Source organism: Sphaerodactylus townsendi, linkage group LG10 (genome assembly GCF_021028975.2).
Source record: "Sphaerodactylus townsendi isolate TG3544 linkage group LG10, MPM_Stown_v2.3, whole genome shotgun sequence".
Taxonomy (NCBI): Eukaryota; Metazoa; Chordata; class Lepidosauria; order Squamata; family Sphaerodactylidae; genus Sphaerodactylus; species Sphaerodactylus townsendi.
The window spans coordinates 50,609,534-50,635,549 of record NC_059434.1 but is presented as its reverse complement, the minus strand read 5'-3'; the positions used below and the strand labels follow the sequence as shown (position 1 = coordinate 50,635,549).

The following is a 26,016-nucleotide window of genomic DNA, read 5'->3' as shown; positions in this document are numbered from 1 at the left end:
TCCCATGGCTGCAATCTCACATGCCATGATTTACCCATAAAACTAATTTGTACCAGTGGAAAATATCAATTCTCCATAGAATTTCAGCTTACACTTTGATCACATTTCTGTTATGTCACATACTTACAGCATGGCACAGTTAAACTGTGCAGGTAACATAATTTTTGAGCACCGGAATTTCAGGGAACTGGTTCAGTTAAATTATTTGTTATGAATTTACTGTACATTTGACCCACTTGTGCAAACATGCACAAAATATTCTCCTCTTTAACGTAATCAGTATGTAACAGATCTTTTTACTAAACAATCTAACTTATTTTTTAATAAATATAGTACTTACTGCATCTTTTTCTGGACTGCAAACTTTAACCCAAAGTAAGTGGTCTAGAAGCCAGTCAATCGGCTTATCTTTGTGGAACATTAAAAAAAATTCTACTATAAGCGGTAAGTCTCTGGATCGGAATAATTTTCCTGTAAATAATTTTTAAATGAAGATGAAATTATGACTTTACTTTCTACACAAAATAATTCAGAAGAGAGAAATCAGCATTATTTGCTCTATACTTACAGTATTTGTCTATATCTATATATACATTGATATCTTGCTTACATTAGGAACAAAGCCCAAAATTCTGCAGAGAAATATCTGTACGTTCTAGGAGCTGGCACAACAGAACAGCTGCTGACCTCTGGTGCTGTGCTATCCTTGTTTCATGTTTTCTATACTTCATGCCCACATAAATTATCATGCTCAAGGCTGGGCACAACAGAGAAGGTACACTTTTTTATTGGCAACTGTTGGGGACTTGTGACATTGATGGAGCTTTGTGTACCTTGTATTGTTGAAGGCTTTCACAGCTGGAATCAACTGCCTGTCATGGGTTTTCTGGGCTGTGTGCCTGTGGTCTGGTAGATTTTGATCTTAAAGTTTTGTCTGCATCAATGACTGGCCTCTTCAGAGGCATGTCACAGTAATATGTGTTTCTCTCTGCAGCACAGTATGATGGAGAGAAACACATCTTACCATGACATGCCTCTGAAGATGTCAGCCATAGATGCAGACAAAACGTTAGGACCAAAATCTACCAGACCACGGCCACCCAGCCTCGAAAACATACAACAACGATTTTGTGTACCTGTTGCACTACTTCCACATTAGTTCTTCACTAGTTCTCTGGGATGGACAATTGTATTAGAAAGAGGTTGCAGGTGGCAACTCTGGTCCAAAACAAAATCCAACAAAAAAAGCTATGTAATACTTTTTGTTAAGACAAACCAGAGTAACATGAAACAGTGTGGATGCTTTCAAGTTCTCCTGAACTCTTCATCAGCGCAGAGTTACAAAAGGAGTGGAATGGAGCAGAAATAGATGTCTTAGATCATGACCTTAAAGCCTCATGTGGTAAGTATCCTGTCCCCCATCCCTTTTATTTTTGTTATCCAGCCTAATGAAGAATTTTGGAGAAGCTTGTGTACTGCTTTGTGATATTTTGGTTGGTTCTAATAAAAATAATTATTTGACTTTGGTAATTATAATAGCTATTTCATTTTGGAAAATTTGGGGAAATTTAGGGTATAATCCAGTTCCAGCTGAGTATTTGTAGTCTTACTGGTTCAATGTTAAACTTTTAATTAAATCAAAGCATAAAAATGTTTAACTTTGACTGAACTGTATCCACTGTTAAAATAGTGTCAGTTACAGATATTAATTGGTATCTAGTTATTCTTTATATTGCTCAGATTTTGGTATGCAAGTTGTCTTATATATGATGACATATATTTTGCAATTACTGTCCCATATTGCAGTTCAAATTTGGATCCAGCTAGCTTTTTTCTGCTGGAAAAAAATAAAGGATAGGTCCCCTTTTGACCATGAAAAAGGATTATGTTGGTGATCAGGGAACCTGCACGTACAAAAGCTATATAGGAAAGATGTTTATAATAAGGATGGGAATTGGGAATGTTTGAGTTAAAAAAAAAGGTTAGTTCCAGCTCACTGATTGAAGTAGTTCAACATTTTGGATCAATTTTATGGACAGTGGTCACAGTCATATACAGGAGTAGGAACAGTCAAACTGTTTCATACCAGTGGGTTGAAGCATACCTATGATTTATGTGCAAAGACTTTATGATTTATGCTAAGCTAAAATTAGCAGATGATGGTCCTGCTTCAGACTCTCATGACTTTTTATTTCTATTGATAAAAGAAGAAAGTTTCCAGAACTGAAAGCAATAAAAGCTTTGTAAAGAAACATCACTGTGCTAATGTCTATTTTATATAGACACAGCTTATCAAATTTTAATTCTGTTAAACAGTAGTAAACATTTACCATTTCCAATATCTGCCAGTTACAATAAACTCTTGCATTTATTTTTCTAGAGTTCTTTAGAATAACTACCACTATAAGAATTTTTAAATGTAAAATTGAATGGCCATGTTATTCCCTTTTCTACTATGAATAAATCATAAAACCTGCATTTTTAGAAAATAAACTCTTGTTCTGAATAAGTCATTTTATTTCCATCTTTGGGGTTTAACTATTTTAATTCTATCCCCCCAAAGGTATTCTGAGCCTTAAAAATCTGTAATTGAACATTTTGTTCTCATTATCTATATATATAAAAATGGAACCATGCGCTTGTTGCTTTGAGAATAACCCCGCACCTGCTGGCCTAAATGCTCTGAAAATTTCACAGACACTTACTCATTCCCCCGACTGTGTTCTTATGTACCTCCCGCTCTCAGACAACACACCTGAGCCAGGTAAAACATCTTTTTCCTGGCGCACCAGGCCATGCAGCTGCCTGTGTGTAACTGTCTCCCTTAGAATGTTCGTGCCCTTAGAATGTTCGCTCAGATGGCCAGATATGAGCAGTGAAAACAGTACATAGGCAATAACTCCAGTGGGCGTGAAACACATACACACGTTGCCATGTGAGACGTCAGTTGGGGTTCTCTCCCTCACACGCAGGTACCTTTCACTCTATGTGGAAAGGAGAGGGAGGGACGGAGGGGGAGGCATGCAAGGGAAGAGAATTGAGGGAGGGGACAGAGAGTGAGGGGTGGCATGCAAGGGAGGGGAGGGAGCGGGCCCAGCATCTGGATATGACCCACCCACCCTAGCAGAGGGAGATGGAAGGGAAGGAGGGGGAGGGGTGGCATGCAAGGGAAGAGAGGGTGGGAGAGGGAAGGGATGGAGGGGGAGGCATGCAAGGGAACAGAAGTTAGGGAGGGGAGAGAGGGAGGGGTGGCATGCAAGGGAGGGGAGGGAGGGGGCCCAGAATCTGGATATGACACACCCACTCTAGCAAATAGAAAGGGGAGGTAGATAGGGGGAGGGGTGCCATGCAAGGGAAGAGAAGCGAGGGAGGATGCGGTCACACACATCAATGACATCGCACAGTATCAGCCTGTACGTTTCCATGAGCACATACTGATGGCCTCTGCAATTGATTTGCTCCTACTGTTCCTTTCCCATTTCACCACAATAAGCCACAGCAACGTGTGGCCGGGCCCCGCTAGTTATTTAAATAAATCATACAGATGAATCTAAAGTTCACTATTACATCAGAATAGGGAATCTTTATTCTACCACTGGTCCGCCCCCATCCAGGTAGCACAGTATCAAATATCAAGGTTTGAATAATCTTTTGAAGGCCCAAAACCAATGACCTATATTCATTCTACCAACTTTGAAATCCACTGGAAGAAATAAACCTGAACTTCTTTCCCTGTACCTGGAATCTCCAGTTTATGTCCTCATAAACTGAACCATGATCAAAGTAAGGACGAGAAAACCTGGGTAGTTATTTTAATATTTAAATTCATATAGGTCATCTTTGTAAATTTATGCTTACAAGTATTAATATACTCTATATTGAATTCTTTTAGGGCACTGGCAGAACACACAGATAAGGCCCAGCACTGGGAGCCATGTCCTCTGGAGTGTGATGTGAGGTTAGAGTCAGCTTCCCCATGAAGGATTTCCTTTCCTTCCTTTTCTTTCCTTTCCAAAATAACCCACATGAAGTTGAGTCTTAATTGTACTCTAATAATCTTTTCCCACCCTCAGAAGACTTTGGTCCAATCTTTTTGAGAAGAGTGTAGTCCCAGCATGTTATCGCATCATCTGAACAAGAGCTCACTTTTTTTTTGCCCTGCAAAAGTCTTGTCCATATTTTTGCCATTTTCTTGCTATTAGTTCTTGTAGCTGACATTTTCCCCACCACATCACCAGAAGACTGTCAAGGGCCTTTTTTTCTCCAAAAAATGGCAATAGTTACAGTTTTACAGCAATAAATGGTTTAAAAGAATGCACTCTGACGACAAAACAGGGGGGAAACAGCTCTCTGTGGACAGTGAACAGAAAACATATAGAAACTCTATTGCCAATGTGCATGTTTTTGCACTTGCAGCAGCAATGAATGGTTAATGGAGAATCCTTACTCCACGGAAGCAGCCATAATTTTTAACGAGTTACATATATCAGTGCATTATATCCCTTCACAAACTATAAGCAATGTACCCTCCTTGTATTAAACTGTCCCTTGCTACTGCAGCTGTACTTACCAATAAACCCAAGCTGAGAAAATTCAAGGATCATCCAATCATTTGATGACTGTTGTTTAGCAAAATCCTTTATTATCTGTATATAATCAGGCTTGGCTATAATATCATCTTCTAGCTGAAAAGAAGATTAGTCTTTTTAATAGCAATCATGCCTTATGATACATTTTACAGATTGTGAAGACAAAGCAGTCTCTTCTAAGAAAAAAAGGAAATAGAAAATAAATATAGGGGTATGCAAAAATAAAATTGGTATTTTCATCTTCAGGGATACTGGATCTGAGAAATATTGGTACTCCTGATATTCCTGAATTCCAGTACCAATATCATATTTAGATTTGGGTTTTGTTGGGGATTTCCAATTTTTTGGGTCCATTATTCCCTATAGGGAAACTTTATGGGTGGCTTGGGGGAGGGGGTATGTTTTTAAAAGTACAAGGAACAAAATTATAGCAGACTGGTGGTGCCTGTCCTTTAAAAAACCATCATCAAGTAGATTGGACTATGGAGTCCAATTCTGTGGGCCCCTGGAGAGGGTGCCCTAGCTATCCAACATTATTTTATATGGAGTGGGGAGGGGTCCTCCAAATTGCTTCCAGCGCAAAACCATGCTTGCAAGAAACAATCACTGGTAAAATATCTCTCTTGGAACAACCAACAAGCTCAACAGAACCATTGCAGAACCCAGTAATCCCAGAGCCACAACCCAATGTGTCAAGCCAAACAGAACCAAAATCAAACCAGAGCGTATTTGCAGTAGAAAGTCCAGGTGGGTGAGGAATTTTTGCAAGCTCAACAGAACCAGTTGCAGTGTGCAAATGCCCAGAAGAACCCAGAGCCACTGTGACAGTGCAAGCCTGACATAACCAATGTCAAACTGGAGAATCTCTATAGTAGAAACTGAAGGTGGGGGCACTTCAAGCCCAACAGAACAAATGGCAACGGACACAATGGCCAACAGAACCCAGTGGCTGTGCATGATCAACAGAGCTAATGTGAATCCACAGCACTGAGCAACACTGTAGAAATGGGGAAGGGATGAACTCTGGCAAACCTCTTGAAACAAAGACACTTGAAATTGACACAAGCAGCCTGGCAAGTCTATATAATATTTATTTATTTATTTTATTTATTTATGGGTTTTTTATACCGCTCTACCCCCGAAGGGCTCTGAGCGGTGTACAACATAGTTTCATCTACACAGTGCACAATAACCCATATAAATACCCCATTAAAATTAGATTAAAATACAGCGATAAAAATTAATAAATAAAGATGACGTCCCGCAATAACCCCAATTAAAACCCTCCCAGAGGGGGAAGTAACAAAGGTGGATCCCAAAGGGGGGGCACTCTCAGCGACTGGACACTCCAAAAGCCCGGCGGAACAACTCAGTCTTACAGGCCCTGCGGAACTCACCAAGGTCCCGCAGGGCCCGGACAGCTGGAGGAAGAGTGTTCCACCAGGCAGGGGCCAGGGCTGAAAAGGCCCTGGCCCGAGTGGAGGCCAGTCGCATCATGAGGGGCCAGGAACCACCAGCAAATTGGCCTCAGCCGAACGCAGAGGCCGAGTAGGGACATATGGGGTAATGCGGTCCATGCAGCACAAAAACAAAGGGGATAAGAGAAAGGGAAAAAAGAAAAGAAAAACAGTCCCTAGGAGCCTGCAAATGCTAGTTGTTGGTCTTCCCAGTATTTTCAGAATTGGGGTGCTGTGTGGTTTCAGGGCTGTATGGCCGTGTTCTAGCAGCATTCTCGCCTGACGTTTTGCTGGCATCTTCAGGGGATCTGAGCCACAGATGATGCCAGTCACAGATGCAGATGAAACGTCAGGAGAGAATGCTGCTAGAACACGGCCATACAGCCCAGAAACCACACAGCACCTCAGTGATTCTGGCCGTGAAAGCCTTCAACAATACATTTTCAGAATTTTGGGGGACCGTTTTTTCTTTTTCTGAAAAATTTCCAGATATATTTGGAATGTCAAATATATCCAAAAATACTAATCTTTTTTTCAAGTATATTTTCAGCTTGGGTGTATCCGAATTTTAAATGCTAATAAAGCACATAAAATGCTAATAAAGCACATATATAGAAAGCACTTCTGCCTTTTGTAGAATAACAGAGAACTGGAATACCCAGTTGAGTGAGAAAACAGATAACTGATGAAACCACTAGTAAGCTGAGTTAACTAGGTATAGACAATTAACTAGGTCTTCAAGGTCTTCAAGGTGTTGATATTGACCTTTAAGGCCCTTTACGGCCTGGGGCCCTCATACCTGCGGGACCGCCTTACCCCATATGTCCTGAGTCGACCTCTCCGTTCGGCAGAGGCGAATTTACTGGTGGTCCCTTGTCCCTCCATGATGCGGATGGCCTCTACCAGGGCCAGGGCTTTTACGGCCCTGGCCCCTGCCCGGTGGAACGCTCTTCCTCCATCTGTTAGGGCCCTGCGGGACCTCGGGGAGTTCCACAGGGCCTGTAAAACCGAGCTGTTCCACCGGGCCTTTGGTGAGGCTGGCTGCTGAGTCCGCCCTTCTTTGTTGCTCCTTACAGCTCTGTCATCTGCTGATTGAATATCGGCCTGTCCCCTCCCAGGAGGTTAATGCCGGACAACATCTATTTATTTTAATTGTGGAAGATCACTGCTGCTAGTGTTTTAATGTTTAATTTATTTATTGTTTTAATTGAAACTTTTTGCTGTCTTCAAATGTTGATTGGTTTGTAAACCGCCCTGAGCCCTTCGGGGGTAGGGCGGTCTATTAAATGCAATAAATAATAATAATAATAATAATAATAATAATAATAATAATAATAATAATAATAATAATAATAATAATAATAATAATAATAATAATAATAATAATACGAGCACAAGCCAGAGAAGACCACAGAAAATGAAGAAGCAAAAATACTCTGGGACTTTAGAATACAAACAGACAGACACCTGGCACACAACACCCCAGACATAACAGTGATAGAGAAAAAACATGTTTGGATCATAGATGTTGCTGTGCCAGTTGACAGCAGGGTAGAGGACAAAGAGCTGGAAAAGATCACAAAATACAAGGACCTACAAATTGAAGTTGAACGATTGTGGCAAAAAAGAACAACAGTAATCCCACTAGTAGTCGGTGCTCTAGGAGGAATCCCAAGAAATCTTGAAAAACATCTGGAAAGCCTAAACTTGGACAGAACATCAGTCCACATGCTGCAGAAAGCAGCACTTCTAGGAACTGCACACATTCTACGCAAATACCTCTAATATCCTAGGTCCTTGGGAAGGACTCGATATTCAGAGATGAATTCCAGACACTTGTGCTGTGTTGTTAAGTATATAATAATAATAATAATAATAATAATAATAATAATAATAATAATAATAATAATAATAATAATAATAATAATAATAATAGGCATGGCAATAATTAACTAGATATGTTAATTAGGTATGGAGTTAACTAGGTATGGACAATAATTCAAGAAGAATAGCTATGTTGGTCTATTATACTGAGAATAAAAAGTGTGCCACCTTAAAGACTAAAGGAAGAAAATTACATTAGTTTTTAAGATGCCATAGGACTCCTGTTTAGGAATGGATAATGTTACACAGGGTGAACTGAGAAGCTACATTTCATGCTATGGAAGTAATGAAGTGCCCATGTCAAGAGCCAGCACATGCTGCTGGCCTGGACTCCCTGCCCCCACTTTGAACTCACTGCCAAACAGCTGATTTGTGGGAGTTCAGGAGAGGGGGCAGCAGCAGAGAACAAGACAGGGGAATGGAGGCAGCCACCCTCACCTCAGAAGATGCCACTCAGAAGTTGCCTCAGCAGCAGAGCAGAGGGTGAGAGGTGAACGTTAATTGTGGCAGTGGGAGGGGAAGCCCCATGGGGAGGGCACAGGCAAGCCACTGTGGACTCTCCAGCCGCTGCGCAGCTCAGCACCACCACAAAGCAGGGCAATGCCCCAATCACTGGCCCTTAAAGGAGCAGGCAGGCTCTTGGGTCCGGAAGCCAATCTATGGATCGGGAGCCGATGGGAGCCAGGCATCAGAACCCAGCCAGGTGGAGGGAGGAAAGCATAAGGGATAAAGGGAGGAGGAGGATGGACAGGAGGTGGAAGGGAGACAGAGTTAGGAAGACAAGTAAGGAATAGTGTGCACACAGCAGAGAATGAGAATGACAGGCCCCAGTTGCCTGCCTGGCCATGCAAGACAGGCCAATATGATCACCCATGTAGGGAAGGAGGGATAGCAAAAGGCCTCAACCCGGGGTTGGCGCAGTGGGCACTCCACAATCCATGATGAGATGCTGGTTTCTGTGGATCCATTCTGCTAACAGATATACTCAGCTCCAATGTGAGAAGCCTTCTGCTTAAACAGGAGGCTTCTTGCATCAGTAGAAGCCTCCTTATGCCAGAGGAAAATACTTCCATTTGTGGAACAGATCTATAAGATCTCACCTGTCATCAAAAACTTCAATGTTAGCATTTTTCCTCATTAAGTAGGGGGCACGTTAAATTCTTCGGTTGCATAGATCTCTAATTTAAACTACTTTTGTTAGTTTTAGCAACGTGATCTGCCTAACATCCCTTGAATGACTGTGAAATAAGTAGACTGCCTCTTACTGTCTACTACTATCATGTGTTGTTGTTTTTTTAAAATGCAAGTTAATTGCAGGAAATCGGAATACCATCTTGTCAGACGGTGTGAGATCCAAGCTAGTTACTGAATTGAAACAGCACTCCCTGTAAATGCGCCTGATTTTTTGGCATGAGTTTTGAATTAAGATGCTAAAAGCTGCTGTCGTTTTTTTTAATGTTTTCATTTCATCTCCCTTGTGTGCTGATAAAAAGCACTTTCTAACAGCTACTGAAACAGAGCTTCTCAAAGATGCTTTCAACTGTGGAAACGCACAATTATGTCAGGGTGAAGCAAGCTTAAAAGGACAAAGAGAATAATTACCATTCACCCTAGGTGAAGAGGGATTTGACTGCCTGTTCTTATGGCTCCCTTATAACCCCATTATCTGCTCCTTGGCATGATGCAAAATCTCTCAAGGGGTTCCCATGAACTGCAGAAAATGTGAATGACTACACTGAAAATATTGACACAATTTGCTTTAAATCTGTCTCAATCTTCTCTTAAGAAAAACATCACCCCATTAAAACACACACACACACATACAGATGTCCATAGGAAAAATGAAGCTGCTGATAATAGGGTTGATTTCCTTAAATTGCTTTGGAAGGTTCATTTTGTTTCATTCCTTCATCTGCTACTCTTTGTGATCAGGATTTCTCATCCAGGCATATCCCCCATGCTTTAAGGAATGCATACCATGAGGATTTCAGTTCTTCCTCTGCCCAAAGGAAAAATGGTGATCTGGGCCATCTTTCTACTTCCCAGTATGATCTGGAATGAATTTACTGAAAGATGCTTTGCATGTGGCATTGTTGCTTACGATTTATTCAGGAATTAAACTGGATTATACATTTTTCCCACAAGTCCATAATGGGTTGGCCATGGTGATATTACAAATTTCAATATATCCCTGCCCATTTTTGTAACTGGATTTATTTCACATGATTGACCCGACTGGTATATTTTAATCTTCAGGAAGCTTCATTATTTTTTTCATGGCCCGTTGCTAGAATTGTGATGTATCACTTTTCTTAGGGCCTGTTTTCAGGAATCATTCTGCACATGACCAGGAATCATTCTGCACATGGTCTGTCAGTCAGAAGTCCCATTGCTTTTTGGACTTATGTGAAACCTGAAGTCAAGCAATGTGGGAATTTGGAATGTACAGTAAAGTCACTTCCCACGCTTTAATAATTCATTATAGGTCCCTTTCTTGTCCTACTGGGAAAAAGCAATTAACATTCTAGTTCTAATGGTCAATGCTCACCTCACCTGAGTAGCGTGGTTGCTTTTTCCCTCGATGACATCCTGTGCTGTTCCGGTAATATTTGAAATACAGAAATAATGCAGGAGGGACTATGATATGATTGCTCCCCACCACAATGATGCCCTTTTTAGTAACAGTGCTGTTGACATGGGAAGTAATCACATAATTTGTACCACCCAAATAGTTTCCAGGTTTCAAATTTTACTTCGGCAACATGGAATGGAACCATACAAAAGTGATGGCAACCATACAGCTCAGACAACACAAGAACTAATTAAGCAATGGAACACATGTAGCACCATCCTAAACAGCTGCCCTCTTCTAAGCACACTGACTTAGAAGGGTAAGTCTTCTTAGGATGACACTGACATTGAAGTAAACATGCTTAGCTGGAGGCTGTTTCTCACCAGGTCAGTCCACATTTCTTCATCTTCATGAATATTCTGTTTCGGTGTTCCAGAGTGGTACTTATTTAATTCCATAAAATACGTTTATTTAATTCCATATAATAAGTTTAGGATTGTGGTTTGATATGTACAATTCCCATGTCAATCAGTTGTATCAATGATAAAATAAGAATGATGTTACAAATTTTGTAGCAGATAAGTGTATGCATCTCAAAATTATTAAATTACACTGACAGAGGCTTAGAAATGACAGAAACAGAGCGAGAAATTAATATTTTGTGATTTGTTCCAGAAGTTTAAAAACACAGTTTAATCAATGTAAGTGTGTATGGAGCAGCTGAACATACCTGTAAATAAAATGTTCCCTTTGGTTGGGCATACAGCATTAAGAAGCTATAATCCAAATTCTGTTTTGTTCTCCACCTAAATAGAAGTGATAAGTTCTGATTTTTAAAAAGAGCTTATTTTTTATACTTTTTCTGTTCTTTCTCTTTAGACAAACTGTCATCTAGACTCATTTCAATCATGTTTCTGGCTGGAGTTCAGAACGAGATTGCTTTGCATGACTGGATAGATAATCTTCATGATGGGAGTGGGACTCCATTGATTTGCCTGGACTTCTCAAATGGTGTTTGATACCATCAAGCAAAATTTTGCCTAAACCAGGGGCGTACCTAGGCGAACTTGAGCCCTGGGCAAAACCTGAGTTTGATGCCCCCCGCCCCCATGGGTGGCCACCCTCCCCCACCATGACCAAACAATGATTTTTTCCACCAGGTCGTTTCAAAGTCACCATCACATTATAGAACATCCCCCAACTCACAAATCTGAACATAGCAATGGGCCATGCCACACAGCTGAAATAATATTTGGAAAACATTTTCAAAATGCTTTCAAAATGTTTTATTACTGCTATGAAAACATTTTATGGTGCTGTATCCAGTCCCCCCAATTGAGGGAAACAGCATCACTTTCAATGTTATTTAAACTGGGGGGACCCAGATTCTCCCTTTAAGGTGGATTTAAAAGGAGAATCTGGGCTCCCTAGTTTAAACAAGTGATGCTGGAATCCACCCCCAAACAGCATCATTTTAAATGGTGTTTAAACTGGGGACCTCAGATTCTCCCTTTAAATCCATGCCGAAGGGGGTAGATTTAACAACAACAACAACAACAACAACAACCTTTATTAGGCACTGAGAGAATAAAAGAAAGAAAGAAAACAAGCATTGGTGGGAAGGGAGTGAATTTAAAAAGAGAATCTGGGGAAATTTAGGGGGTGCCTGTTGTCAGGGGTGCAATTATTAAGATAGCAGCACCAAAATTTCAGAGTATCTTCATGAGACCCTACTGATGATACCACTCAGATTTGGTGAAGTCTGGTTCAGGGGGTCCAAAGTTATGGACCCTCAAAGGTGTAGCCCCCATCTCCTATTAGCTCCCATTGGAAACAATGGGGGATGGGGGCACTCCCTTTGGAGTCCATAACTTTGGACTCCCTAAACCAAACCTCACCAAACCTGGGTGATGTCATCAGGAGAGTCTCCCAAAAAATCCCTGAAATTTTGGTGCTGCTAGCCTAAAATCTGCGCCCCCTGCAGGCCAAAAACGGAAAAACACTGAAAATACAAAATCCCTCACAAACCTGCAATTTTGTCGCCCACCACAAGGTGGCGCCCAGGGCAGCTGCCCACTTTGCCCAATGGGAGGTACGCCTCTGGCCTAAACAGACTTTGTGAATGGAAATAGGAGGCACAATGATCTACTTTTACCTTGATGGGAAGGTCCAGAAGATAATATTGAGAAAGAATTGTTTCTAGTCATGGGAATTATCTTATGAGGTTCTGGAGAAATTTGTTTTCTATTTTTTTAAAAAACTTATATATGAAATTGCTTGAAAAAGCTATTCAGGTGTTGGTGACACCCAACTCTGTGTGCCCTTTCCATCTGTGGTGTTGTGGTGTTATCCTGGAACTGTTGCTGAAATGATCCAGTAATGGCTGGATGAATATAAACAAACTGAATCTCAATCCAGATAAGATCGATAATCTTATGACTGGCCATTGATTGGATAGATGGCTATGTCTGTTAATTGTTGGGTTGCTCCTGGATCTGCACTTCTTTCTAAATCTTAATGGACTGGATATGGCTAAGAATGTCTTTTCACCAGCTGTGGCTAGTATCTAAGCTGATTCCCTTCCTTAAAAAATAAGGCTCTAGCTACCAAAGCCAAGTTTTAGGGATTTTAGGGGATGGGGGTGGCTAGAACTATGCCCTCTGGTACTCCCTCCCTCTTTTTTCTGTTTTGACACTTCATTCAGACATAGACAGGTAGATGGCCTCAGTCAGGAAATGACTGAGAGCAGCTACTAGAAGCTACAGTCTTTCTTTCTCCTTCACCCACTTGTGACTGGTGGTGGATGTCGCCACTGTTTTCGCAGGCAGTAAATGAATTATAATGACTGCTCACATCTGTCTTCATAAATAGTCTGGCAGCTGCTCTTGACCACTGTCAGCACTTGCTCATCTGCCTGTGTGTGCGTGCACGTGTGTGTATGTGCATGTGTGTGCATGCACGCGTACGTAACCAGCAGCATCTGCTTTGCCATCTCCTTTCTCAAAAAAAGGGAGAGGTTATCAATACGGTAAGTAGCAGTACATCACAGCTCCATACCAAAACGCGGGCCCATCCAGAACAGCAGTGGATGGGTCCCCTTCGGAAGGATCCCTGGGCTACCTTGGGAGGATTAGGCCACTCCATCAGCTGAGCCATGGCAAGAAGCTTCAGCCAGCCAAAGAGAATTCTTTTTCTTCCTTCACAGTGGAAATGAGGGAAAACAGGAGTTGTACCACTGGAAGTAGCAGTGTTGGGCAGCACAGTGTCATAAACAAAGCAGGATTTGAGGGGCCCCAGTTCTGCATCTAGTGTCATTAGCTCTCAGCTTGACTACTGCAGCTGTATGTGGCACTGGCATAGAATAATATGGTGACAATATGTGCCTCAAAAGTCCTCCTGGTTACCAGTTTCAAGCTAAATCCTATTGCTGGCTTTAACTTTTATAGCTTGCGTCTGGGATGCCTGAACGTATTCCTTCCATATGTGCCTTCTCAGTTGTTGAGACTGAGAAATGAATAACTTGGTGACTCACTACTATCAGAAAATAAACACATTATGACAAAAACAGGGCTTCTTTTAAAATGGCCCCTTGGTTTCATTGTTCTTTCTGAATCAGAAATCTGCCAAATTTGTGCATGACTGCTGGAGAAGTCATAAAGATCTTGTTATAGATTGATGTTTGGTTCTAGCCTGTGGGAAGCTGCTGAGCAGTTTCTGGCTTCCAATTACAGTTTGATTTCTTTCAGAAAATAAGGTACACATTTGAAAATAAATAAATCAACCTCATTATTTTTAAAAAATGTTCAGTGAAACTCTGCCTGAGAAGGTAGTCAGGCCATCTGTCATACCTTACTCTGTCCTTTGAGTCTCCAAATGTTTCCTTCAGATTGGAGAGCTGGGGATAATAGGAAGCAGGAGGAGAAATAACCTCCAGGGCTCCAGAAAGAACCTCATTTGGGAAGCTACAGAAAGAAAAATAAAAGACAGTATGGTCTATAAGCAGACATAAAAAGAGACAAATTACTTATAGGGTAATGGATCTATATTTGCACATGTTTATGAGCAACTGGAGAAGCTGATACATTTTCAGAACATAAACTTTAAATGTTTTTCCATGCATGTAGTTATTACTTTTGAACTAATTTTACTTGGTTGCAACCCTAACAGCAATTTCCTGGGAATAAACCTCATTGAATGTAATGCAACCTACTTCCAGCAACCCAATTATGATAGCTTCATTGCTATTGAAGAAACTCTTAGCATGAGGATGATGATCAGGTATTTTTTTTCAAAAACAGAATTCTAGAAATCTAGAAATATATTAACACAAGTGGGTGACCTGTGAGGGAAAATCCCCTCCCACCTTGCTCCTTCATTGGGCCACTCACTTGCTACCCAGCCCACCCACTTGCAATGCCTATGCCTAGTTGGGTCAGGAGGGGCTCAGCAGCAGCTCCTCCCCCGCTCTCTTCCCCACCTGTCTGCAGTGCTGCCATGTGTGCATGCCTGGCTCAAGTGTGGAGGATTGCGGCTCACAGTCTCCCTTCTTCCCTTCCCTGCTGCCTTCCCACAGGCATCCTCCCTCCAGTTGGTGCAGGTAGAAAACTCATGGGGAGGAATATCCCATCACCTGGAGTTGTAGCAACTTCATCTAGCCTCCCCACACTTACTGGCAACTTTAGGGGCAGGAGCAGAGACCTGATGGATGCTGGAAATGTCAACACCATTCCTGGTCCTCACTTTCTGCCAAGGGCAGTAGTGATGGCAGGCGGAGAAGACCAACAGGTAGGCAGGCCCGTGACAAAGCCTCTCTCACTCATTCCAAACAAGCGCTGCCTGCTCTCAGTACTCCCTTCCCCTGGCTGCTACCGTCTTTTCCTTCCAACTAGCCCATTCCTTCCAGTGCGTATGTTGGGCAACTCCCAGCATGGTGGCTAAGATCTTGTGGCCAAACATCATGTAATCTCATTTTGTTTAATAAAGGACTGAAAATCCTCATCAGTTTGAAAAAAAATCAGATTTTCTTCTGCAAACCTGCAGGTCTATCCCAGTTCTGTAGAGAAATGTCTCTTCTTTGTACATGATTTAAGGCTCCACAGCTGGGACCATGTTGAGAATTAGATATAATGATGATGATAATAAGATATTAACTGTGGTGCCCATTTCTCTACATGCCATTTTACATCTTACACTGAATGTAAGTTTTCCTTTGTCCGCACATGATGGCTCCATTACTATTACCAAGCTGCAAAAAAGCAATACAATGTGTCCTCTTTACTGCACAAGCAGCCACTTCACCCCCACCCCCTCCCAGTAAAATGTTGTTAGGTCCCCCTGACATTTATACATCTTTTTAAAAACCATTTAAGAGGAACCAAAAACTGTAGGGTAATCTAGACATTAATTGCATTTCATAAAAAGGGCCTCAACAGAGCCACAGTCACACTTGAATTCAGCCTTTCAAAGGACAATTATTCTATACTGATTGGCATCGCAAAGAAACAGGTTGCTTTATTACATTAAAGTGGGAGCTTATAAAAAAAAACCCGCAGTCTACAAAAAGCTGAACTACTGCTCCGAGTAACAAACAAAGGGGTTTAGAAATGCCTAGATATCAGCAGAGATTGTTCCTTGCTTCATAGCATTAAGGTCATTATATCCAGCATACTGTGTACACAGGGATGCTTTGGCTTACACTATTAAATTCTTTGGGAAGTAGTCTCAAATTTGAGCTCTCTGAGGTACTTAAAGATAAGAAATGTAAACTACAGCCACTGAAGTACAACTAAAGGATTTTGCTAAACTTGGTAAACTGATTTTGTCCTGGTCTCCTCAAGTCCTATGCATGTTAACATTGACATTAGTTACTTGTATTTATAGGCCATCTTTTATTATGCATTACATCATAGTGGTTTGGATCCTAAGAAATGGGAACAGAGTTGCACTAGAGGCAGGCAGCTTCTACAATTCTACCCTCTCAATATAACCTTATAGTGGCTAACTTTTAAACTGGTCATCCTAGTTGTTGTTTTAATTGCTACAGATCAAATTGATATGATCAGGTGATAAGTATTTAGCTCCAACTGCCCATTTCTACATCTGAAACCTCTGTTAAAGGGACAGGACATATTTTCATGGCCATTTGCCAGTTGTACTTTCTCTGCTTCTGAAGTTGTGATCCAGTAGTTCAGTGGAACCCAGGAAGCGTATGGGACAAAGTGTGAGTTTGTGGGGAGGGGGAATCAGCAAAAATCTCCTTATCACACATACGGGTAGAGAAGTCATTCCATCACGGGAACTGTGGCTAAACAGATGGAATGGTACCTTAGAATCCAAGCCAGAAACTTTGTATCATTGATCAGAAAGCATTTACTTGTTGGGTATTTTAAAAAACATGGTAACATGATTTATGTTTAAGCAGTCATAGACTATGATATTATGGAAGGCTTACCTGCTTCTAACGTTTTCTGCAACGCTGTTAACATATTCTGTATCCACCTAAAAAAGTTAAAGAAAACATCAATATTTGTGTTATTGTGTCGGAAAATTTACTAAGTGCCCATTTGGGAAATTTCCATGTTGGTAATATTTTTCCCCTAAAGAAAATGGATATAGCAAAGTTGCTTTTATTATGTGGATTCACTAAACATTCCAGAGAAAGGTGCTGGTTTACTACTGTTTGTTATTATAAATAGCCCATGGACATTTGTTAGTGTTACAGTACTGCTCTTGAAAAATCAAATGTCTCCTAAATGTGCAATGAACTATGTCCCCTCAATTCAGTTCTCGTCATTGAAAGGGCACCAGAGGTCATCATAAACAGTCACACACTTTCCCTAACCTGTGGTGAGAAAATTCATGCAAGCAACGTTTCCTTGCCTGAGGATATCCATTACAGAAAGTTTCCTGGTGTTCCAGGCTGTTGGCACTTAGATGAGAAACTAAAGACTAAGGCCATATTCCCACGGCATGCCAAGTGTGTGCATATGTTCAGTGGCATTGATTTCCACTACAAATTTAAAATCTTGCTGTGATCACACTGTGCACACTCAAAAGCATACACATAGAAGAGTACAGTCTATTACCCTGCCTCATCTGGACATTCAGCCAAACATTTGAAAAGAGCTCTAAGTGCACATGCTTTTATGTACTTGTGCTCTTCTGCATGATCAAGAGCTTGTGTCTGTGTGTGTGTGTGTTGCAGAGCATCCCTAATTCCAGGGATGAATCTACATTTGTACATTCACAGGGCAGAAATCTGGCTAATCACACTGATGACAAGGTCAGGGCAGAGGGTGCAATCCTGACTTTCTTTTTGTATAATCATACTATCCATGTACATTGTAATCATTTGTGGAAAAACTGCACAGCACTGTATCTGATGTATTTACACAATATCCAGCACATGTTCCATAGTTAAAATGGCACACCCGGGATGATATAATATCAAAATCTGCAGGATGAGAAAGTCTGAAATTGTGATTGGAGTATTAGACTTTTAGGATGATCACACACCATATCCCTAGTAACTTGTGCTGCACAGGTTATAGGGTTGCCAACTCCAGGTTGACAAGGTCATAAAGATTTAGGCACTGGCAGAATGAGAGAGGCCAGAGGGGGCATTCGACTGGGTCACTTGGGGTGCATTTTGGACCCCCATCCCCTCTCCCCGACCCTTGCACCCAGCCCTCAGCCAAACCTCCCCCTGCCACTGCCCCCACTGCCACTGCCACAACCTCCCCCCCCCCACAACAAACCTCTTCCTCCTTCAAATGATGCCAGCTGGCAACATACTGGGGGGAGGGTTAAGGCTAGGGAAACTTCTGCGACACTCCAAGCAGAAAAAGTCTTATTCTTTTTTTTTTATGGGGCAGTGGCAGAGCAGTGGCAGGGGGAAGTTCTGTTTTATTGTAGAAGCTGGGTTACTGAAATGCTACTCAGATACCTTTTCTGAAGAAATACTTTTTATGCTCAGTAGTAATATCTGGAAAGATTACCTGAGCACAAATTGAGGAGATCACATACAGGAGGAGAAGAAATTAACTGTTTCTTAGACACAGAAACTTGTGGCTATCATATGACTGTCTCAACATATTTCTCTCTGTCTTTTATTAAACTAAGGACATTTACAGATTTCAGTTATTAGCCAAAGTTCAGTTTTTGTGAGAACAAGGTAGAATGTACAGGTGCTGATACAGAAATGCTTCAAAAAAGGAGCTCTGATGGTCAGTAAACAAAGAGGTTGCTAACTATTATATGTAAACAAAATCAGTACATTTTCTTTTTATTAACTCTACCATTTCATTCTGTCTTACCTCTGCTACAAAGATAACTATCACACAATCGTTCTTCTGTTTCATTGACATTTCATAGAAAAGGGAATTCAGTGTGTCCATCAAATAAGTTTTTTTTGGTCTTCGCACTGTAGGAATACCCATTACCAGGGATACTACATAGAGAGAAATAACACATTTGGTGAAAGAAAATGGTATTGGTTCAAAACACAATTGCTTTCATTGACCATAATGATACAACAATAAAAACTAGAACACAACATATTTTTTCTTATTCTTAATATGATCTACAAATGATGAACCATCTGTCGATTCTCTCCTTACCCTCTCCTTTCTTTATAGCTCTCTCCATGCTCAACGTCTTCCTGTTTCACCCTCTATTTCCTTGCAACTTTCTTTTAGAAAAAAATGACAAAATGGTGGTTGTGCCTCTGTTGTGACCCACCTTAGGTTGACCTGTGTGTCACTCTGGTGTCCTGACTCGCCAGCTGAAGAGTAACGCTACAGCAAAGACTGGGACATATAATAAAGAGTGTATTGGAGTCCAAATCCCCACTCAGCCATGAAGCTTGTTGGATGACCTTTTAGCTATGTCCCATGGTGTGAAAATAGAATGGGACAAAATTGCAACAAATAACTGTATTTGAACGTGCGTGTGATTCAAAAGTATTGATTTTGTATCATTTTGTTTTGCTTCAAGACTGTGATAACCACAGTTCTATGATGAATTTCTTGTTACCGCTGTTCATTAGGGATATCCCACAGCTACCTCTTAGGTAGTTAATATGTTCAGCTTTGGGCCTGTTGATCCAAAAGGATATCATTCCAGTGAAATGATAATATTATCTCTTCCAAATGCTGCTGAATATGCAACAACAGAAGAAGCCTATTGAAGAATATCAAAACTATGTGCAAGGTACAGAACTTGTCCTAAATGTTATGCACAAAGAATTTTTAAAGAAAACACACACAATATTAATAATCGCATATTTGGCCTGTCTTTTAATTAGATTTTCAAGCAATAATCAAATACTACTAATTACTGCCAAAGTTTGAAACCAAAACTATTATTTAGCTGATGTGTCCTGTGATTCCTTCTTAAACACATGGAAGCTCTCACTCATGTTCAAATTGCGTGTAACAAAATATTTTCTCATTGGCTTCATTGCCAGAGCATTCCATGTATGTATCTTAGGGTTACCAGGGGGCATGCCTGGACCTCTGGGAGACTTTGAGTAGCACTACATGGGGGAAAATACATTGTTGATACATTGATGTCACTTTCAGATAAAATATACAGGTTATGGCGCTAATGCTGTAGAAATACTAGGGCATCGGTGATGTCACTTCTGACTAGGAGTGACCTTGGGCCATCAATGATGTCATCCCTCCATTCCTTACCACCAATCATTTGAGTAGCAGTCAGGCCTGGAGGTGACAAGAAGATCACCCATCATACCAGATAAGTTGGAAACACTAGTTTATCTCTACTTTGTATGCAATGATTCTACAACATGGGAGTTTATAAGGAATTCCAATATTTTGTGTGCGCAGATAGGGGGGCCTAAACTTCCTGCCATCAAAGAACTGTGTGCTTGCAAGCCCTTAAATGAACACAGATCTCTTGTGTTGGCACAGCTCTCTATATCAGTGGAGTAAGAGCAGATATAAACAACTTCCACTGAAATCAATGCCTCCAATGAAATAAATGTTTCAAAAATGAGAACATTATGCATTTGAGTCCCTATGCCAAAGCAGATTGCTAGATCAGGCAGGTCACATTTGTTCATTAGACCTTAAATTTGATTCTCACCTCCACTTCTTCCTTGCCCTATTACAACATTTGGGTAAATGCCATCTTCATGCTGTTGGAGATGAGGTAGATAGTATTGAATATTTGTAAGATGTACTGGTAGTCCGTTGGTGACACTCAACAGTTTCCACTTTATAGAATCTTGAAATAGAACGAAAGAGGAAGACATTGACACTTCAACATCTAACCAGTTATAATGGAGTGCCCATTCACAATGCCAGCATTATATACCACTATGGTCATTAATGTCATGCTACCAAACCAATGGGTTCAAATGCATGCTTACAAGTGCCACCCAATTTGCCATTTGCCTCTGTGCAGCATCCACACTATGGCCATTTTTTCACTGCAAAATTGTACCAATGTTAGCACGGGGAATATCCCAGTGCAGCCTGGAATTCTTCACAGTCCTCAAAGCTGCACTGCGTCTGCCCCATTTTCCCTTTTCCCTGTGACCTTCAAAAACTGCCAAACTGCCCCTGTGTGACTCTGCTTGCCACTGTGTGCTTCAACTGCCATGAAAACACCACGGCAGCAGAACCAGGGCCGTTTTTCCCACCGTGTCGCTCTGGCCTGCCTACCCCACCGATTGAAAGGCAGCACCCCCCCACCACACACAGAGACAGGGAGACAGACAGAGAGACAGAGACAGCGTCTAAAATCCTCGTGTGTTTTAGAGGATTGGTGCCCTGCACACCCCCCCTCTGTCTAAAATCCATGTGCCTTTGAGAGGATGGGCGCTCTCCACCCCCACCCAGTTGTCTAAAATCCATGGCTTCTCCCTCTGTGTTTTTTCCCCACTGCAATGAAAGCTATGTCTCTAAGGAGTTTTGGGTTCAGAGTCATTTAAAACTGAACTAGTGAAAGTGAGTTGGGGAATGGGGGGAGAATCAGCCAATCAGAATGCGGAAAACGGAGGTTGTCCACACAGGCGCAGAAGCAGAGGTGTATGGATGCCAAATAGCGCCAGAGACAAAATGACCTCCGGGTGCCGCGCCCCCCGTGGTGTGGAGCTCCACCCCCGCACATCCCTGCTGCCGGGTCCCCATGTGACCAGAAAGTTGGGCCGAGGGCAAGAGAAGTCTGAACCCTCCTCTTGGATGACGTGGGTAGGGCTGAGGGAGGCAGAAGTCTGACGAGGCACAGAGCCTCCTCAAACTTTGTCCTCACTGAGTCCTGGGATGACGTGGGAGGGGCCAAGGGAGACAGAAGTCTGACAAGGCATGGAGCCTCCACAGACTTTGTCTTCCCTCAGCCCCTGGGTGATGTGGATGGGGCCAAGGGAGGCGGAAGTCTGATGAGGCTCCATGCATCATCAGAGTTCGTCCTCCCTCGGCCCTACCCACGTCATCGAAGAGAAGGATTCATACTTCTGCCTCCCTCGGCCCGACTCTCTGGTCACATGGGGGGGTGATTTTGTGCCTCCCACGTGACCAGATTAGTTGTGCCCGGAGACATGGGTTACCCTATGTCCCTGAGCAGATATGCCACTGTGCAGAAGAGATTGCGGAAGAGCTCGCAGTGCAAATGGAAAAGCCCTGGGATTGCACAGAAACAGCTGGGGCATAACGCACCAGCCCTGCCTCGACTCCTGAAAAGAACTGGAAAGCCGTGGGGTATCAGAAACGGGGGGAAGCGCCGTGGCACGTAAGCTCCTGGATCTACCCCAGGGCATTTTGACTGTGCAAAAAAAGTCCTATGTGTACAGTAAAATGACCTCTAGCTGCCTGTGGCTCATGGGGCTCCACGGGAGAGCTTTGCAAGTATACTGACCCAGTTTCAATCCCTGACACCTTTTGTTCAAAGTGTCCAAGGTAGGAGCACACAGAGGTCAGACAGATACCAGTTAGAAAACACAATAGTATAATCCTCAGAAGAATTATACGTTTGTAAAGTGCCGTCAAGTCACAGCCGAATTATGGCAACCCAGTAGAGTTTTCAAGGCAGGAAACTAACAGAAGTGATTTGTTATTGCCTTCCACTGCACAGTGATCCTGGTATTCCTCAGTCGTCTCCCATCCAAGTGCTAACCAGGACCAACCCTGCTTAGCTTATACCCTTCTAAATCCACTGAAGTTTAGGAGTGCACTGTAAATTGGCCAAATACAAGGCAGCTTTTTACTGTGACCACAAACCAACTGTTAGAGGCCATAAAGATGATGGAAAAGCCAGGAGGATAAGAAAACAGAAATATAAGCAGAAAGCAAGATATGGATTCATGTCTCAGGTGAAATCACTGGGGGGTTCAGCTTCTTAAATGTGTAGAGTCACATGAACTGAGTGCTGCAGATGGCACTTCCTTCCCTTCTCCCCCATTCTCATTCCCTCCTGACCATGAATGAGCAACAAAGATCACTCATGTCACCAGGAGCTAGAGAGAGGGTGTCTGCTCTGTTCTGTTCCCGCATCCTCAAGGTCTAACATTCTCATCCATCATTCAGGGACCATCAGAGTGCAACAGGGAAAACTTCACAGGGAAAATAAATAGCCTCAAAGGCAACTGAGTTAGACATTCATTTGAAAAACAACAGCAACTGTGAGAACATCTGGCAAAATGAAGGGGAAGTCAAATCTCAAACAAAATGGAATGCATCTAGTTTTTGGTATCTGTCTTTAAAGATTTAAATTCAGTGAAAGCTTCTCTTTAAAATGTATTGAATGTGATTGGAAAATAAAACTGTAATATATTTCAAAACCATCTCTTCTACTCAAGTTTGAAAAAAAAAGTGTTTCCTCAGCAAAATTATTCGTAACTAATATCTCCAATATCTCTAGAATCATCTGCTAAAAGCAGCTGCATATAACACTCCACCATATGTGGTGAACAGAAGGTTCAAAGACTTGTACTGGTTATATTTAAGATTAAACTGCCCAAGAGTGTTTGTTATCTTTTCATACCCCATGATAATTAGGCTGCATTAGGCTGTCATGAACAAATCAGTTTATCCATGACAGACACAAACTTTGCATGCTCACTTCCCTCCTCCCATGCAGAATGCGATAAAAGGCTTCCTGGTTTCAGAAATCTTGGATCCCACTCCAATTTGCCACGTTCTTTATGCAAGTGCTTGGCCAAATTAATGATTGTATCTTATGCAGAAATTGGGATTCTAAACTGGGAGCTGTACTAGTTCCCAGCTTTTTTTTTTAAGTCCCTAGCCATTTTTGTTGCAAAGTTATAAAGGTAAAGGTATTTGCTTTGCATTGCAACACATTCTGATAAAGGCACTTGGTCTCCTTATATTTTTAAGGAAACAGAAGTTTATTTCTGAAAAAGATTATGAAGTTTTAGACGCAAAAAAAAAAAAAGGTCCAATACAAACCTGTTACATTTGTAGAAGCATTGGTTCGCTCACCAACTACTCTCTTGATTTCATTCAGGACACTGTTCAGCTCATAGGATCTTTTTTGATTTTCTTTTTCAGCAAACAAGAGTCTTTGGTGAAGTTCTAAAAACTGACTTTGGTACACATCTAAACCAGTTCCTGCAATTGAAATACACATTATTTTCTTCATGGAGCAATCAACTATGGAATCCCAAGTTGCAAATGGTAGAATTGAAGACAGTGAGGACCCAGTACATTCTTCTAACACATTCAGCTTTATAGTCTAGTTTATGCAACAAGAAAACTAGATTCCATAAAACTTGTTTATTTTTACTGCAACAGACTGATGGCTAGTCCTCTAGAATTATATTAATAACTTGCTGGATAAGGCACATGGCGTCTTCCTCTAGAATACAAAAGGGTTAATACAGTGGTGGGATCCAAAAATTTTAGTAACAGGTTCCCATGGTGGTGGGATTCAAACAGTGGCAAGCCAGTAGAGACTGGAAGTGAGGAGCCGCGATGGGGGGCGTGACCCGGGCATTCCAGGAAGTGGCATTCCTGGAGTGGGGCTGGCAAGGGGGGCCTTGGCAGCTCGCTCTGCAGTCCTTGGTAGGGAAGCAGATACGCACTTGGTGCCCAGGCTGCCCGCCTTGCCAGTGCACCTCCTGCTAGACTGGTTCAAGTTCTGCGCGCTACTGCTGAGAGGAGGGGCGTAACTAAGGCAAAAATAACGTGGCAAAATCACCAATTAGTAACCCCCTCTCGGCACACACAAATAATTAGTAACCTACTCTCGGGAACCTGTGACAACCTGCTGGATCCCACCTCTGGGTTAATATGCTTCAAATTGAACACTGTTTTGTAGACACAACTGTGACATATGCTTCATACTGGCATTTATGTGCACTTTTATGGTTTTATAGATCAATACCTTTGTTCCTAAGTGAAATACAAATCTAAGCTAATTACTCATCCTGCTAAATTTTAGTTCAAAAGAAAATGCAGGAAAAGATAATTGACCATAAGCTTCCTTACCAACACATAGTAAAATCAGACTACAGATTGATGACCCCCTTTTTAAATGTTTCCCTAAGGTGCCCTATAAGGAACCAGTTAAACATGCCACTGTTACAGCTTCATCCATCACTGAACAAACACAGCTGAATGGCATGCAGGTTTCATCCTAGGAAACATCATTAACTGACAATGAAAGCTTTGCAAATTTGCTTTAGTACAATAGACCTGAACATTATGAGTCTGATTTTCAGTTGTTCGCAGAGAATAACACAACGGCTGAACACATTCAAAACAGCCCGTCTTCCGGGGTAGATCTTCCCTATTGTAAAGCACTTATCAATTTAATGTATAATTAATGCTCCATATAGGTTGTTAGCAGTAGAGGCAGTCTTTACTCTGTCCAAGTCCCCACGGTTGTCTGAGCATTCCAGTCTCCCAACAGTGGAATAAAGCTTGGCATGGTTCTTTCATTCCCAGTGGGGCTGGACCCCCATTCCCACTCAGACAACAACATTCTTGGGCCACAGTGATATTCTTTCCTTCATCCTGTCCTTTCATAGTGTGCTCCCCTGGACCAAAAAAAGGGTGGGGAAGAAAGATATGATGGGGCTGTTGCAGGCTGATGTGGTACCAACGACAGGAGAATGAAACTCAGGAAAATTGGTATCCAAGAAGTGTCTCAGTCAGGTAGCAAAGATACGTTGGAACTTATGAACCCACACACTGGGTCAAATTGTTCTCTTGTACAGAAGCTGGCGCTGCCTGAGCTTATGAAACAGATGAACAGCTCAGGGTGGAGCTGCACTTCATGCATAGTTCTGCCCACCCTTCTTAACAAACATTTGGGAAGTCTGACCTTCAGTGAGAAAACTGAGCAGAAGAAAAGATTTAAAAGCTGATACACAAACATGCACACTATTTGTGTTGCCAGCAATCTGGAGGGAAAAAATATATATATATCGCCCCTTTAACAGAGGCTTAATGTGGGGATATGGACAACTGAGGTTTTTCATGGTGCAGAGATAAATAACATCCTCTGTTTATCAGATAATATTATTTAC

General features: G+C 41.8%; 1 protein-coding gene across 2 annotated transcripts in view; it reads right to left on the bottom strand.

Moving 5' to 3' along the window:
• Positions 1–26,016, bottom strand: part of MGAT4D (MGAT4 family member D) — a 44,754-nt gene that overhangs the window by 8,233 nt on the left and 10,505 nt on the right. For both annotated transcript variants that reach the window (XM_048509046.1, XM_048509045.1), the window contains exons 2-9: positions 23,933–24,094; positions 20,610–20,750; positions 18,818–18,951; positions 16,954–17,000; positions 14,351–14,464; positions 11,233–11,308; positions 4,571–4,685; positions 341–471 (exon numbers count right to left, since the gene is read on the bottom strand). In XM_048509046.1, the coding sequence (XP_048365003.1) occupies positions 341–471; positions 4,571–4,685; positions 11,233–11,308; positions 14,351–14,464; positions 16,954–17,000; positions 18,818–18,951; positions 20,610–20,750; positions 23,933–24,094 (920 nt within the window). The remainder of the gene's footprint in view (positions 1–340; positions 472–4,570; positions 4,686–11,232; positions 11,309–14,350; positions 14,465–16,953; positions 17,001–18,817; positions 18,952–20,609; positions 20,751–23,932; positions 24,095–26,016) is intronic.